Below are 14,871 nucleotides of genomic sequence, written 5' to 3'. Positions count from 1 at the left end.
GCAAAAACGTAACATTTAATGGTGAAATCTCTGGCTGGCCGAGGGGCAAAAAAATCGCCTTCAAAAGGTCTGACAGTCGCATTTCTCACTGCCGATGCTCAAGGAATACACCCCTTTTTCCTAAAGGCTGTTTTCTTTTAGCGCAGATCTGTCAGAGATACATCCCGAGAGTGGATTTATAAGAGATGTTAATTTTTGTTTCAAAACCGTCGCAAATTTGGTTTAATTCCCCCCAAAAATCCAAAACTACCATCCCGGTAATTAATGAGACCGAAAATTGGCCCTTTTAAAGCATATCCTGGTCCATGTTTTATTTATCAGATCTACCTGGAAGGGAGGCCAAACGTAAATAACGACCAGCGAGGTATATCACTTATGCAGAATGTTTGCTCGGGATATGTTTGTGGTACGCATATTTCATTTCTTTACTTTGTGTAGCTTAAAGGTGGATATGGGTCAACATTAAATTTATTGTACGTGAATAGAAAGCTGAACCCCACTTTTGTTACAAATCCCCAGTTAATTGCTCCCTTGACAAGCATCCCTCTGATGCATCTCCTATCGTTTTAACATAATCTTAAGCCGTACAACCTGCAAAAAGTACTACAAAATTTCCAGGTTCGGCTCTTATCCGGCATTACGGCCAAGTTATGTGGATTAGCTTCCAGTTTTGGCCTTAGCAACGAGGCTCGTTCGCGTTTTTCAGCCTGACAGCCACTTTGTCAAAGCCTGAAGAAGTGGGAAATCCATATAATATGGAAATTTAGTGATGGGGTACGAAGTTGAAATCCAGAGAAGAATTATATTTCCATTAAAATAAGGCTAAAGAAAAATGAGTCAAAAGAGAAGGTTTTCATGCCAAAGAGAAACAAGGTAATGGCGTCCGAACCTAGACACTGGGCAACACCGAACCTCAATTATTTAGTCCTTTCATGCTGGTTTAAGCTAACATTAGAAGCTGCAAATAGACACCACAAATGTTTAGAAAAAATAACAGGGTTATCTACATTGTTTATTGTTAATGCGAGTGTCCAAATTACACATTGAGAAAGCCCCGTTGTCTGCGCTCCGCGTGATTATATCATAACAATAACAGTAATTTGTTATCATAGGGGCACATAATAGAGCTTAGTTTACGAGGGAAACAACTGGGGCCTTTGGGGCTACTGATTCGAATCATTGCTATTTATGCAACATGAAAGTTCAAGTGAGTTAAGTTTATATGTATATGCATGGGAAAAGTCAGTAGTGAGAATGAGCATACACAGTGATGTTAATTAGTCAAACGTTTCGAACGACAAAGAGTTCCAGGCATTTGAATTGCAAAATATTTATCTGAGATGACTTGGAATGAGCATCGCAGTGTCGGCAGATGTTGAGTCAAACTCTATTAATCGGCACGTTGGGAAAATGTCTGGAACCTTAGGACAAGTCTCTACGGTGCTACGTCATCGTATATGACCTGTACTTACACAAGAAAACTAGGTTGGTTCTCAATATCTCTTCCATAACATTTGGGTATTAGAACGTTCCAAAAAGGGCTTTATCTCAATCTGCCGCTTTAAAAACCTATTTAGAATATCTCACACTTTGCTTGCCGTATATATGCCCGTATCCCAAATGCGGAGAAATAATTTATAGTTTATTTATTCAGGACGGCACAATGGCCTTCCCACGGATAAGCCCATATTTACACATAATAGTAATTAATATATGTTAATCGAGATAAATCTGTCAAAGGAAAATTATGGCTCTAATGGCATTTACCTGCGAGGGTAAATGGGGCTTGCCCAATAATTTATAATCGTATCCGAATACAAGAGCCTTTTTGAAATTGAGCGATTATGCAATAGGGGACGAAAATTCCGGACGAAAGTGACTGAAAAATCTAATACGCACATATACGTCTCCTCTCGTTTCCGGAAATAACGATAAACGCAGGCACATTTCAGTCAGAGACAATTACTTTTGAATTTCAAAAGAGGCTGATCGGCAGATGCGAAAATGTACCTAAACACACAAAGGAGGCGAGAAAGTGAAATGGAAAATAGCTGAAAGACAATTGTGGGGATTTTGTTGCCTAAATCATGTTTTGCGTTGGCCTAACAATGTAAAATTAGCAATAAAAACGCATTTGTCGAAATGAAATTTACATTTCCTTTAAATAACGACAAGACAGAAAAAGATTCTTTACCGTCAAATATATGAAGATCTGGAATTTTGAGGGAAATAACTATTAGAGCGCTCAGGGTCAAGAGTTCTCTAATATGAATTCTTAACAGTAAAAAAAAACTAAAGGGATTCCTAATTCCTCGTTATGGTCGTTCCGAAGTAGTAGCAAGTTAGCAAACATCCCTATTCCCTGTTGAAATTCAATTTCTCAAAAAAGTCACCAGACACTAACGAATTATGTGGGATTTGTAGCAATACGAATTTGCTTAACGGCAATAACGTCGTAACACGTTATAGGGCCACGATTTGAGAAAATCGTTCCACGAGGAAAATTGGAATTTTCCAAGACAGAGCTGATGGATATGCGCCTCGGGTTCCTGGTTATAACATTACCGATTGATCCAGCTTGTTTGCCAGTCGGCTGTAGTTCGGGTTGGATTTCGGGTTTTAGAGTGTCTGAATAATTTGTTGTGGCTCAGTGAATGAGGTTTTTTATTTCGTTGCCTTCAAGGAAGCAGAAAATGAAACTCAGAGTCTCATTTAATTCGTCAGATAAGCATACACGGTGACGCTAGTATCTTCTATTAGCATAAACGTTATTTGTTTCTTTGCACTGTTGCGTGATCATGTATATATAAAAACAGAAGTATTGAAAATTTACAAAAAATCTAACCCTCTGAAGGTTTCTTTGTTTTCGCAGTGGAATTTTCCGTGGCCGAAATTTGAATAAGCTCAAAGCAGAAAATTTATGTCTCGAGTTGCGAAATTTTATACAAAAAGGTTGCTTTTGGTCAAAGTTACCGGCGACAGGAAGGTTTCTTGCTGAATAATGGGGAAAAGAGATTTATTATCCTCACATTAAATTTATATTACGCAGTAAAGACGTATGCATAAGGCCCTCTATACGGCCCGGTTATGCCTCTGAAGGTTGGTATAGTTATGTTAGATGACCCGACCAATTTATGTTTAATTAAATTAAATTCTTGAGTTTTTCAGTTTACAATTCGTTAAATTTCAGGTTTTTAAAGTAGGCGAAAGTTTGAGTAAAAAGACATGTTGTACTAGTAATATGATTTTTGCTATATAAAAAATAAAGAAAAAATTTTAAATGTCTATTTAAATCCTCATTATAACCATCACTATTGGTATCGACGTACGGCTCAAGCATTTGAAATTCTACACAGCATGTAACCATTTCTTTTTAGTACACGCTCTTAAATGAAGATAGAAGATGTATCATATGTGTTATCTCTATCTAGAGCCTTCTTTGTTACTTAGGGTAACAGAATCAATGCCATAGCTTTTGCCTTTGGCTTAGCTCATATAATAAACAAAGACGGGTATATGATGCAGGATAGGTGGCGCTGAGTATGATTTGAAGACATTTGCACAGTGGTAGCAAATCAGAGTTTTAATAGTAAAAGCAAGAATTTTTCTTATTCGTAAAATAAAACGACTTTGTAAGGAAATGTTATTTGACAAACGCATGTTATAAAAATACAAGGTGTTCAAGTTGCAGCATATCTTTCCATTTACGCAAAGTTAATTTAAAATAAAAACAGGGATGTCATTAAAAAGGGTGATTTAATTGAATCGATGATTTGAATATTTAAGTGCCGAACCGTTTTTAACAGGGCTGATAACTAAATTAATTATTTTGGGTAAAGGTAATATAACATTTTCTTTGTTTCTTGTATTTTTTTGTATCATTAACTGTTTTGAGAAAATAACACGGAATTTACGCCATATTCCCCAGTTGAACAACCCTATAAGAGAACTCAAAAGAAAATCAAAATTTGCGTTAGGGCTTGAAAATTCGTTTGCATTCTTTATGTATAATCGAACATTCTGTTTGTCCCTTTGACTATTTTGTGAGTATACGAGTTTGTTGTTGTATGCACTAGATATGAAATTCTCAAACCGACAAAAATTACAGGCCAATATATTTTATACCTCACACCATGAGCCTTTTCCCATTACTGTTTCAATGGCACTCAAGAAAACCCGTTTTTAACACTTTTGCCGTTCGAGGAGAGTTCCATGCTGGAGCAAAAAACACCCGACCGGTTCGGGGAATACAAAGAACGCCGTTTCAGCGATGCAGAACCCTTGAGAAGAGTGTTTTTGTTTTTTATCGTTTGCAATTTGAATGGATACTTGTATAGAACAAAATTTAGCACTTTGAGTGGAGTGGCCCGTCCTCGATCCTACAGTTTCGATGCAAATTCGGACCGAAATTTGTACAATACGATCGAAAAAATGGAAATTCCCCAAAACCTAAACAATTTCCTATTTCAAGAGAACTTACCTATTGTGGTCAACACGGTCAATGAATACAGAAAAGCTTTGGCAAAAGTCCACTCAAAGTTATCCCCGCCTCTTCCTCCATCTTTGCTGATTGTCAAAGGTTGCTGATGAGCCATCTCTTCTTCCATAGATTTCAGCAGCTCGTTTTGAAACCTGGTGATTTCCTGGGCGGCCAATATAGTCCAGTTCTCTTTATAAAGAATATTTAGCCCCTCAGTGATAATCCACAAATTTTCTACGGTCTTAGTCCTGGCTTTGTCGTTCTTGGATTTTAACTCAGTAGTGTGATTCATCTGCTTTCTCCCATTATCAGGAATAGCCAGAGAGGTTGTTGCCAAGATTTGATGTTGGTAATTGTGTCCACCTGTAGAAAATTTACTAATCAGTTCTCATTTAGTCATTCGAAAAGAGCGCACCAAGTGCGACAAAATGGTTTTAGCTGACTTTTTTTTTTGTGTTTTGCGCCAATGACGAATATACGAGTATAACATACGAATTACATATGTATGTATATGTACATATTCAAATATATTTGTCATAAGACTCAAGAAAACCAACGCACCTTCAATAGATAAAAAAATAACCGATCCAATTAATGTGTATCCAAATAAGAGGACGCAAATTCCGAGATTTGTAGCCACTCCTGCAAGAAACGCCTTTCCTTTCTTCTTAGTTCGTTTTCCTAGGCAGCTGCACGAACCATCAGGGGTTTTCTGCCCTGGTTTCAGGGTTTTGTCTCGTTTGAGGGAGTTGGTGTTGCTGGCACAGGATTTTGAGACTGCAGAATACGGTTCATAGCAGAAATGACCTGAAATGTTACGAAAATATTAAATAAGTTAGTTCAGGTTAGGATTTATAACTTGATGTTAGTCTGGGGTCGTTGCGGTTCGGTCAAGGTAGTCCAAGTTGGAGCTGCTTTAGTTGAGTTAGTTTGGATTTGGATTTATAAGATTCAGTATGGAACATCGATATGACACAGAACGATATAGTATAAGACATATCAGAACGAGATCAACCCTCCAAGAGGACAGCGATAAGTGATGCCCCTGCGTATAAGACCATTTCGTTGGAGACCGTGAGGACGATAGCGGATATCGTCTCACTGGACATGTCCGCTGTTAAAAGGTGCAGGGTATGCGAAGGCAGGAAAGCGAGTATTTAAAAGTTTAGGTTAGCCTAGGGTTCTTCTGGTTCGGTAAAGTTAATTTAGTGTCGGTTTAGTTAAGGTAGTTTGGAGTAGTTTCCGAGCAAAAATCATCACTTTAACATGACGGACAGAAGTTATTCAACCTGGCACATTCATTCAATAAAAAAAAAGTGATCATAGCACACATTTTCTTAGGCCAAATATCGCCGGTAATGTAGAAATTTCCTCATTCATCAAAATATATAATCTTGAGGTAGCGCCACGGATGTGTTAAATAAGATGTTAGATGAAGTAACACGCTAAAGGCGCGTACAGGCCATGCATAACAAAACATGCTTTATAGCAAAGTTATTAAACTTGTTGGAGAAAATACTGCACTGAAAAGGTTGTGCAAAGAATTCATACCTGTTTTAAAAATTGCTTTAGGCTTTACCATTTTCAACAAAAATAGAAAGATGTGAAGAATTGCATTTTTAGCTTCCTCCTCTAACACCTAAATCAAGCCGTACGTGATCTTAAAGATAAACCCTCACTTTTTTTACGTAAAATGCGATGACGTATCAAAAAGATCGTCATTTATTTTCAAGATTTGCATGCTAACTCTGTGAACTCTTATGGCCGCCATCTTGAATTGTTCGGCAAGCACTTGAAAACCCTTTTCGTCGGTGTATTTGTTGACATCTTCGTGTCGTTTCTGAAGTACAAAATGAAGCTTTTTAGATTTGTGTCACAGCAGGCATTGGAAGGTTTTGTCTTCCATTATGCGAAACAAAAGATAATTAATACTCTAAGTGTCAAAGTTGACTTCAAGAAACGAGTAAAATACAAGGTAGTAGACGTTTCAAATTAAATAAAACAGAAGAGAAACGGCAGCAGTCCCGGGTGTACGCCATGTAGAAAATAACGAAATACATATAATTAATTAATTGTTTTAAATTGTACATAATTGACATTTGCAAACAATTCACGATTTAGCAAGGTCATAACCATGCGTCTAAATCGTCCTCTATGTGGTTAATTCCGTTAGGGCCAAATTGTTAATTATTATTTGTTTCTATGGAAACTAACTGGATGTTAAATTTGTTAGCGCATTAATAATTTGGTCCTTAGGGAGACTATTGTCTGTTATGCGTACGACACGGATGTTATAGAAGCGTTTTTCTTTAATTTGAAATGGAGTTCTCTCATGTCCCTATTGTGTTCGTTTGAGTAATTTGCTGCCATTTTGATATACCGATTTTACTCAGAAATTTCACCTGCAATTTAACTTTGAGTTTAGAGCAGTAATTATCTTTTGTTTTGTGTAAAGGAAGACAAAAGCTTTCCAACACCTGTGGCAAAAATGAAAACAGTTTTATTTGGCATTTTAGAAAGAGGATAATCCAAAAAATTAAGATAGCGACCACAAGAATTTGTGAAGTTATCAGACAGAATTCGGATTACCAGACAAATCTTTAAAACTGTCTCCATTTGACCGGCTCTGTATCCCTTATGGTACCGGAGACCCCTCATACAATAGATGTAGCATCAATTTGGGATACACTGTGTACAGCCGGAGCCGTGTAATATGGGTTATTGTTACATGTTTTGAAATATGGTCTGGACGCTGCATCAAACAACAAACTGTTGCATAACAATGTTTTATAACACATTTGTTTTACTACGTCGTTATAAAACTTAATTTGTTATACAGAACACCGGAAATCTAAAGAGGAATTAAATGTTATTTCAGGGAAGAATTTAAAATTAATAGGAGTCTGTTGCCTCTAGAAAGGATAACATGGTGGTAGGCACAAAGTAAGTCAAGAGATAAGATACTGCAGTGCCGCCGATAGCGAGGAAAACTGTTTATGACTGTGGTGCAAGTAAGTGTCTTTGGATGAGAAACATTTTTAATGCTATGTGTATAGCGTGTTCGTTTATGGAGCTCTCAAACATATGGATCTCGGTAACCATAAAAGATACGAGATCTGTTAAACTACGGCAAAGTTGCGCAATTTGGAGTTTTAGAATACGTCGTCTCAAAAGTTGAAAAATTTTGATGACCCTCGAAGGTATTCGAAGAAAACTTCGAACGTTGGAAAACTTCGAAACGAGCACTCTGTATACTTGCCCAGGCACGAGGGGGTACTAAGACCAGGATATTGACTGTTCAGCATTTTTGGAACAAAGCAGAGAAGTTGGCAACATGTAAAATCGATTGAAATTTTGACAAGTAAAAGAAGTAAAAAATGCCAACAAATTTAGTTAGAATTAACCGGTTTAAAAAATTATAATGAGTTGCGGTGAAGCTAAGATAAGTTTTCAGTGCCAGAAAAAAATCATATTTGAAAAATATAATAGAATTTGAACAAAAGAGCAATTTTGAAAAGCATGAAAAATCTGCAGAGCGTCATTGGTAACTGAGAATAATGAAAAATAAAATACTTTCATGTATCGCGCCTTATAGATGGCGCCATCAGTTGGTGTGCTTTGTGGAGTAATTAGTCTTCCGAGTGCCATTTGAGGGAAATTCTATAAACTATTTCGATTCTTTAGTAAGCTGTCTAACTTAGTTCATCAACTAATGCGTGATCACATGTACAACAATCATTCAAATGCACGAAAAACCATATTATTTTTACTTACCCGACTCTTTCTCCATTTTCCCCTCTTTAGCACGCCTAAGTCATTCAATTCCCATTTCAATAATTTCTTTTATCATGACGCCTCCTTTTTTATTAAGTTATTTCCGCATAAATTCCTTTGTAGGGAGCATATCTGATTTTTGAACGGAGAAGTCTAAAAGGGCCTTTTATTCTGCTTTTCTCGAAGAGGAGCTTTCAAATAATTGCTTCCCAACTTTCGAAAATTCCGTTTGCAGGGATTGCGCCGCTAGATCATTATTCTTCAATGTCTGAAAATAACGGAAAATACATTTTGTTTTGCGAATTAAAAATAATGTAATTTTTAAGTTTTTAGGAAATATAATTTATTAAGTAATAAGTACCTTTAAGGCACTAGTGCACTACAACTCAAGGGAAACCGCCATTAAAATGTGAAGCAGCTTGCCTTGGGGGCGCTCACTTTTAACGTGTTTTCGGGTCCTCTTGTGCGCTCCTTTTTAGAATGCTGACAAGAAAGTGAGATCCCATTATGCGTTTAAAATTGAGGGTTACGAAACAATTTTCCTACGGAAAGCTCCCTCGCCCATCTCAAACATCCCAAATTCCTCATAATTGCTATGGAAAGCTAATTTTTGATAAGTACCTCCTAACCTGGACTAAAAGCCGTAGATTCACAGAGTAAATAAAGGCCCGAAATCGGAGTTGACCTTAAACAGTAAATAGCCAAAATGTGTCCCAATGGCCCTACAATTGGTTTGAGTAGTAATTTTCCAAACTATTGGAGGAACTTGAGGGACAAACGGCCTATAAAATGGAAATAAAAGTTCCAATAGATTACACCGAGGTTAATGGTAGTTGAGAGTTGTTCCCTGAGCAAAAGGAGAAGGACATCTTTATTCCAGGCTAAAATACTGTAGATTTTATGTAAAACTCCCCACAAAGTCCCTTCTTGTCCGAGTAAAAATTCAATTACCTTTGGTCTTTGAAATGCCTCATTTTACAAAGAGCGTCACATCACAAGCCCAAAAATAAATTAACTTTAAGTGCCCCACCGGAAGTTCGTTGCCACTTTTAAATTAGCAAGTCTCCAAAATATCTTTTAAAAGCTTAATGTAATTGCATGTTAATTAACGATAAGCTACTTTGCAGCTGTTGGTTCTAAAGTTTTTTTTCCTCTTCAATCTTATTAATTTCATACAGATGTACCTACTAAGTGACGACATATTTAATAAACAAACTACAAACTAAGATTTCTGTCATCAACATTTTGAATCAAGAATCTCGATTGTGCTACGTGTACGATGAGTACTTCTTGCAAATTATAATGAGTTTTTTTAACAATACTGAAAATAAATTTTTGATAAACAAAGTATTAATGTGTTAGTCAAGGGATGAATGTTTTCCGATTTAAACGATTTGGGTTCATTGAATGCAGGAAAACAAATTCAATTTTAAAATCGAGTTTTCAATACATATTGCAGCCTGGATATTCTTTCAGAAATAGATTATTAATTGAAATGAAATTCCGCTTTTGATATTGAAGCTACTGCTATTGCATGTTGCGGCATTTTCAGGCATAATAAGCAAGTAAATAATACAGTAACAATGCATCTCTAGCACAAAGCTTAATCGTGATTTATTATTATAAGAAACCCTCCCAATATTGGCAAGTCGCAGACTCCCTACGGCTTAGGAACATTCATACAAACCGAAAGCTGGATAAATGATTTCGCCCTGCCGCTGACGCGATATTTTGACGTCTATATCCGCTTTGAGCCCATTGTACGAATGAATAAAGCTAGATAAGTACAAAGAGATCTTTAAATATTTCCTTTATATCGACTCGATACAAATAATATGTATATCGATTTTGGAGCCGAACACTCCCTTTCCATAATTAACCCCAAAGAGCTTCTTAATCAAATTTCAAGTAAGGGCATTTCCGTAGAGCGTCCGAAACTTGATTATTTCTTCCATGTTTTCCACCTTATTTCCATCCCATTATGGAAACAAACCAGAGTGGAATTTTAACTAATGCCCTTTTCAGCCCAAGTCCAAAGTTTGCTGGGCCGAAACGAATTATCGAAAAAGTTTGCCCAAAAATCCCGAAAGTTTCACTTAGCATTCTTCAGGTAACAAGGTGAATTCTGAGGGGTTGGGATTAATATGAGTTTAATGAAAGTATGCAAATTTCATTAGCTGGTAAAGTCGCAAAGTGTGCGCATACAGAATGACGTAATAACTGAGAAAACACGTTTTTATCACTTGGAAAGCGTTGACTAAAAACTCGACAATCAAGTGTCACTTCAGATTCAGGACGAGCGTGACGCAATCTGTGTGCGCCCTCAATTTTATGGAATTTTAGATTTTACCTAATTCGAACACATTTCTTTGGCACGAACAAATAAATCGGTTCAATTGATTCTATTTTTCCAAACAAAGCTTTTGAAAGCGAATAGTAATTTCACAAAAGAACGTTTCCATGTACAGCGCGGTATTTCCCAAGTATTGTCCGGAATTTATCGAGTGGAGCGACAAAAATGCACTTGTTTATTCCGAATGGACACCCATATTGCTCATTTCCATATTGGGAAATTCGGAAAAATAGCTCGTTTCGTTTGGTATGCAAAACCGAAACTTCCTAAAATGACAAGGCATGATTGCTTTTTTAATTAGACCCGACTGGATATTGAAAAAAGTAGAAATTTATTTGCTTAAAATGTAGAACCTATTGGATTTGGAAGCTTTAATTAGGAAAGTGGCTTTAAAACTAGATTTCAGGAAATAAAAACTTTTTCCTATTTGGTTTTATGACGTCGTTAATTTCACATCTACTGAAGTCGTCGGTTAAGTAGATTACAGCCGCATGAGTGCCCACTTTGTTGCCACTTCATGCATTAGGAAATAGATCATTTAGAAAGGAAACAGCAAATCCAAGAGCCAAGAAAATAACAATAGAAATCTATTTTTTTCCTTAACAAGTTCAACGGAGGAATAGTAAATAAGAATAACTATTATTGTATTTCATTTCATTGTCCAAAGTTTCCAACGAAATGATGGGAGGCAACTTTTTAATTAGTTCCTTCGCGTGCTTTTCAGCTTCCGCAGAAAGTTTTGGAGAGAGAGAGAGAGAGAGGGGGGGGGGGGGGGGGGGGTGTACTGGTAATTTTCGAAGCTCTCATCCAATAACAGTATTAGAATGTTATGGCAGGTTATATGAAAGAAACAAAGAAATACTCTCGAGAGTCATCAATTCGGACAAGCACGACACTTAGTGAGCGAGTCTTCAACTGATGTCAAATGTGAAAAGTCAACCAATAGGGACAGTTCTAAATTTGTTTTATAGTGGTTGAAATCAGCAGAAGCAGAGTAACTCCTGCTTCCTAAAAGAAGCAGGAAGAAAATTATTCAATTAATACATGTTTTTTTTCGAAAAACTTGTTCAAAGAGGTGTGAAAAAATTAATACGTTTATGCTTTATCAATACGCATTCAGGAACTGTCAATGTACGAGACATGTAACGACCCTGATTTATGCGTTTTCGTAAATTCAAATTAGTAGTTAATTCGGTTTCAATGTTTTTGTTTCGGTTAATGAAAAGGAGCGCGAGATTTGTCTCCATTTCTCCCCACACCTCCATGAATAACACCGAAGATAGTTGAGTAAACTCTTCAAAATGTGCATTAGTAGAGAATTAAGTGTTTACCCAGATTGCATAAATCCAATATTCTATGCTAAATTCGCATTTACCGAATACGCATTGAAAACTAAAATGGGCATAGGGAACTGTTTGACTATGAGGTTTGAGTTTAAGGCAATACATATCTCAAGATACTGCAGTTAGAAAGAACTAGGTGCTTCATGATGCAATGAAGCGCAATTAGAAAACTTTTTCAAAAGTAGATAATCAAGGGCAATTGTAACATCCCGAGATTTTATTCTAATTCAGTCGCTTTTAAAACAAACTCACTACGCGTTTGAAAATTTTGTTAAAGTGCGCACAAAACACTAAAAAAATTGAAGCGACTTAATAAAAATTCTTAGATTTAAAGCAGAAAGTTCCATTCTAGTTGAGTCATCTTAGAGGCCCACACACTACGCCTCTGGTTATTTTATATAAGAAGATTTGTAGAGTATTCTTTAAACTGTGAAAATACTCATGGAAAACATGAGTATATTTTGCATTTCTTAAATCCTAACGAAGTAACAAAGTTCTCAAATTTGAAACAAGAGTTTTAACTCTAATACGCTGTGTTGAAAACGCACACTCTAGGCTCCTATTCAGTATATTTTATATGTAGATCATCCAAGAGGTATTGAAAACATTGTTTTCTCTATAGCAAAGTCACCTTGAAAACCCACTCATTGACCCTTTGATTATTTTATAAGCTAGAAGGTTCTTCAAATTATGGGTAATAAATTTTCTGTAGATTGTAGCGACAAAAGTAACCTTCTTCATCAGTGTTCATTTCTTTTTTCTGGTTATTTGTTATTTTTAATTTTCGAGAATCAGATGAATCGGCACTTCTGATTAGTCATCCCTGCGCTATACATGACTTTCGCGGTGACGCCTAACATCTTTCAAATTTGCAATGTTGGGTAAATATTAGTCATTGTTACAGTCATGGAATAAATATTACGTCACCAGGTATACTCCATCAACTTTGACTTCTTTTCCCAAAATGGCCGCCAATTAAGGCCTTATAGTAAGGTCCATTTTCGAAGAAATCTCTGGCTCATTAAGAATGCTCGTTAACCAATATGATCCCGCTCATTATAACCGGTCCTAACGACATAATGCAAGCTTACGGTTTAATGTCTTCACACCCTCAAACAACATAATAATTTTAATAGTAATAAACTTGAGAGAACAAACTAAGACTTTCCTCGAGGTCAGGCGAATGTCGCCCGGAGAGTTTATGAAAACATGCCGAGATTAAATGAGGAGCTGCTCTTGTCTTAAGCAAATTACTTCTCGCGTAAAGTTTTGAGGTTTCGGGATAACAAAGGCACATACATGGATGCGGAGAGCTCCTCGTGTTTCGGCTCATATTGTAAAAGTTTCCCGGCTATTCTTTTCGTAATTTTGATGCCTCACGAGTGCGGCTTTTAATTTCCCTTTTGCGGAAAAAATGATTTAACTCCAGGTGTTTTGTATGAGACCAATCAAAACCGCTTTATACTTCCGAAGAAGAAATCATTTTGAGCACGTGAAAGTAATTTTTAAGCACTTTATTTATTTGCAGAGCGGGAACGGTCCGTTATATGTTTTCATTACAGATACGTCATGCAGATTTACAACCATGGGACGTGCTTGAGTGTGACTGGAACTTTTCGAATTCATAATTTATAGGAAGCACTCATAAATGTCGTTTTGGACACTCAAAACTAATATGAGAATTTTTATTAGTACAGAAAAAAAATTACTATGGTCATAGTGCAACGGGGCCCGATGTTAAATGAACATTTTTGTCCAATGATATTGGTGAAAGACATTTTTGGCCAATCAATCAACACAAGCAAAAATTTAATTCACAAAATTGGCCGACTGTACTTATGATGCATCGGGACGGGATTCTATAAGCACAGAGTGAAAGATTTAAAATCTGTATCCATGAAATTGTTGAATGAAACTTTTTGATCAATCAGCATCTACAAAAATTTTACTCTATTTCTCGTATGTTCCTATAGAAGCCGACCCCAGTTGTTAGGCTTGAAAACTAACATCGAGACTACTTGAATTTGCTTTCAGTTAAATGCCATGCTTCAATGACGTCACCATGTATGCCCTATGTCATGACAGTTATTATAAAGAAATTTGTCTCTGAAAAATCTGCAAAGTGGAAAGTACAGAAACAAACTTTCCAATAAGCCGATGAGTAGCCACCAAAAAGACTACATTTGCATAAAGAGCTTTTCGTGTTCCATCTGCCTGAGCCATGCAGAAGTTCGACGTAAAATCTCTTCCTCAGACAATTCTTCACCCGTGAAATCCTTTTTATATAATTGGATTATGCCAGAATTAAGCCGGTGCTGATTTACATCTGAGTGCTCGGAAACAGGCCATTTTTACTTTTAAAAACGTTCATTTATTTCGATAAAATATGATTAGCGGAACACCTTAAAAGGATTTAATTCTTCTTAAGTCCGAGTTGTGTCGAGGCACAAGTAAGTCCTTTTCCAGGGATAACGCCCCATTTTCCATCAGAAAGTAACCTTTTACGGATTCAATTAGCTGAAAATCCCTATCGATCCGGAATTTATCTGTTCTTTCTTCTTCCATTCTAAAGGCCAATGAATTATTAAGAAGCAAATTCGAGTGGCATGTCCGTTCAATTATAAATTGAATTGGTTAGGCCCTAATTTCGATGGAGGACCTTTCAATTAAGTGGCCCGTTTTATATGTATGAGCCAAGGAAGGGATTAGTTCAGGACAGGTCATGTGCGCCGAAAGAGTCTAATATAAACAAGACACCTGTAAAATTTGTGTTTGAAATAATCCCTCGGTATTAATGTCGAAACTAAAGGAGCAAGGGAAGCGTCACATGTATGCTTATATGGCCGTAAACAGCGGGCCAAAGTTTAACTTTCCTCGTAAACTGTATTTTAATTAAACGTGCAGGAATAAAACGAAACTTT

General features: G+C 36.6%; 1 protein-coding gene across 3 annotated transcripts in view; it reads right to left on the bottom strand.

The window, feature by feature from the left end:
- LOC136418157 (potassium channel subfamily K member 18) overlaps positions 1 to 14,871 on the bottom strand; it is a 103,293-nt gene that overhangs the window by 5,349 nt on the left and 83,073 nt on the right. For all 3 annotated transcript variants that reach the window (XM_066404123.1, XM_066404139.1, XM_066404131.1), the window contains 3 exons: positions 8,255 to 8,522; positions 5,042 to 5,287; positions 4,481 to 4,843 (listed from right to left, as the gene is read on the bottom strand). In XM_066404123.1, coding sequence (XP_066260220.1) covers positions 4,481 to 4,843; positions 5,042 to 5,287; positions 8,255 to 8,270 — 625 coding nt within the window. In that variant the 5' untranslated portion in view covers positions 8,271 to 8,522. The remainder of the gene's footprint in view (positions 1 to 4,480; positions 4,844 to 5,041; positions 5,288 to 8,254; positions 8,523 to 14,871) is intronic.

Source organism: Euwallacea similis, chromosome 2 (genome assembly GCF_039881205.1).
Source record: "Euwallacea similis isolate ESF13 chromosome 2, ESF131.1, whole genome shotgun sequence".
Lineage (NCBI taxonomy): Eukaryota > Metazoa > Arthropoda > Insecta > Coleoptera > Curculionidae > Euwallacea > Euwallacea similis.
Note: the sequence above shows the minus strand (reverse complement) of the source record. Positions and strands in the feature narration are given on the sequence as shown.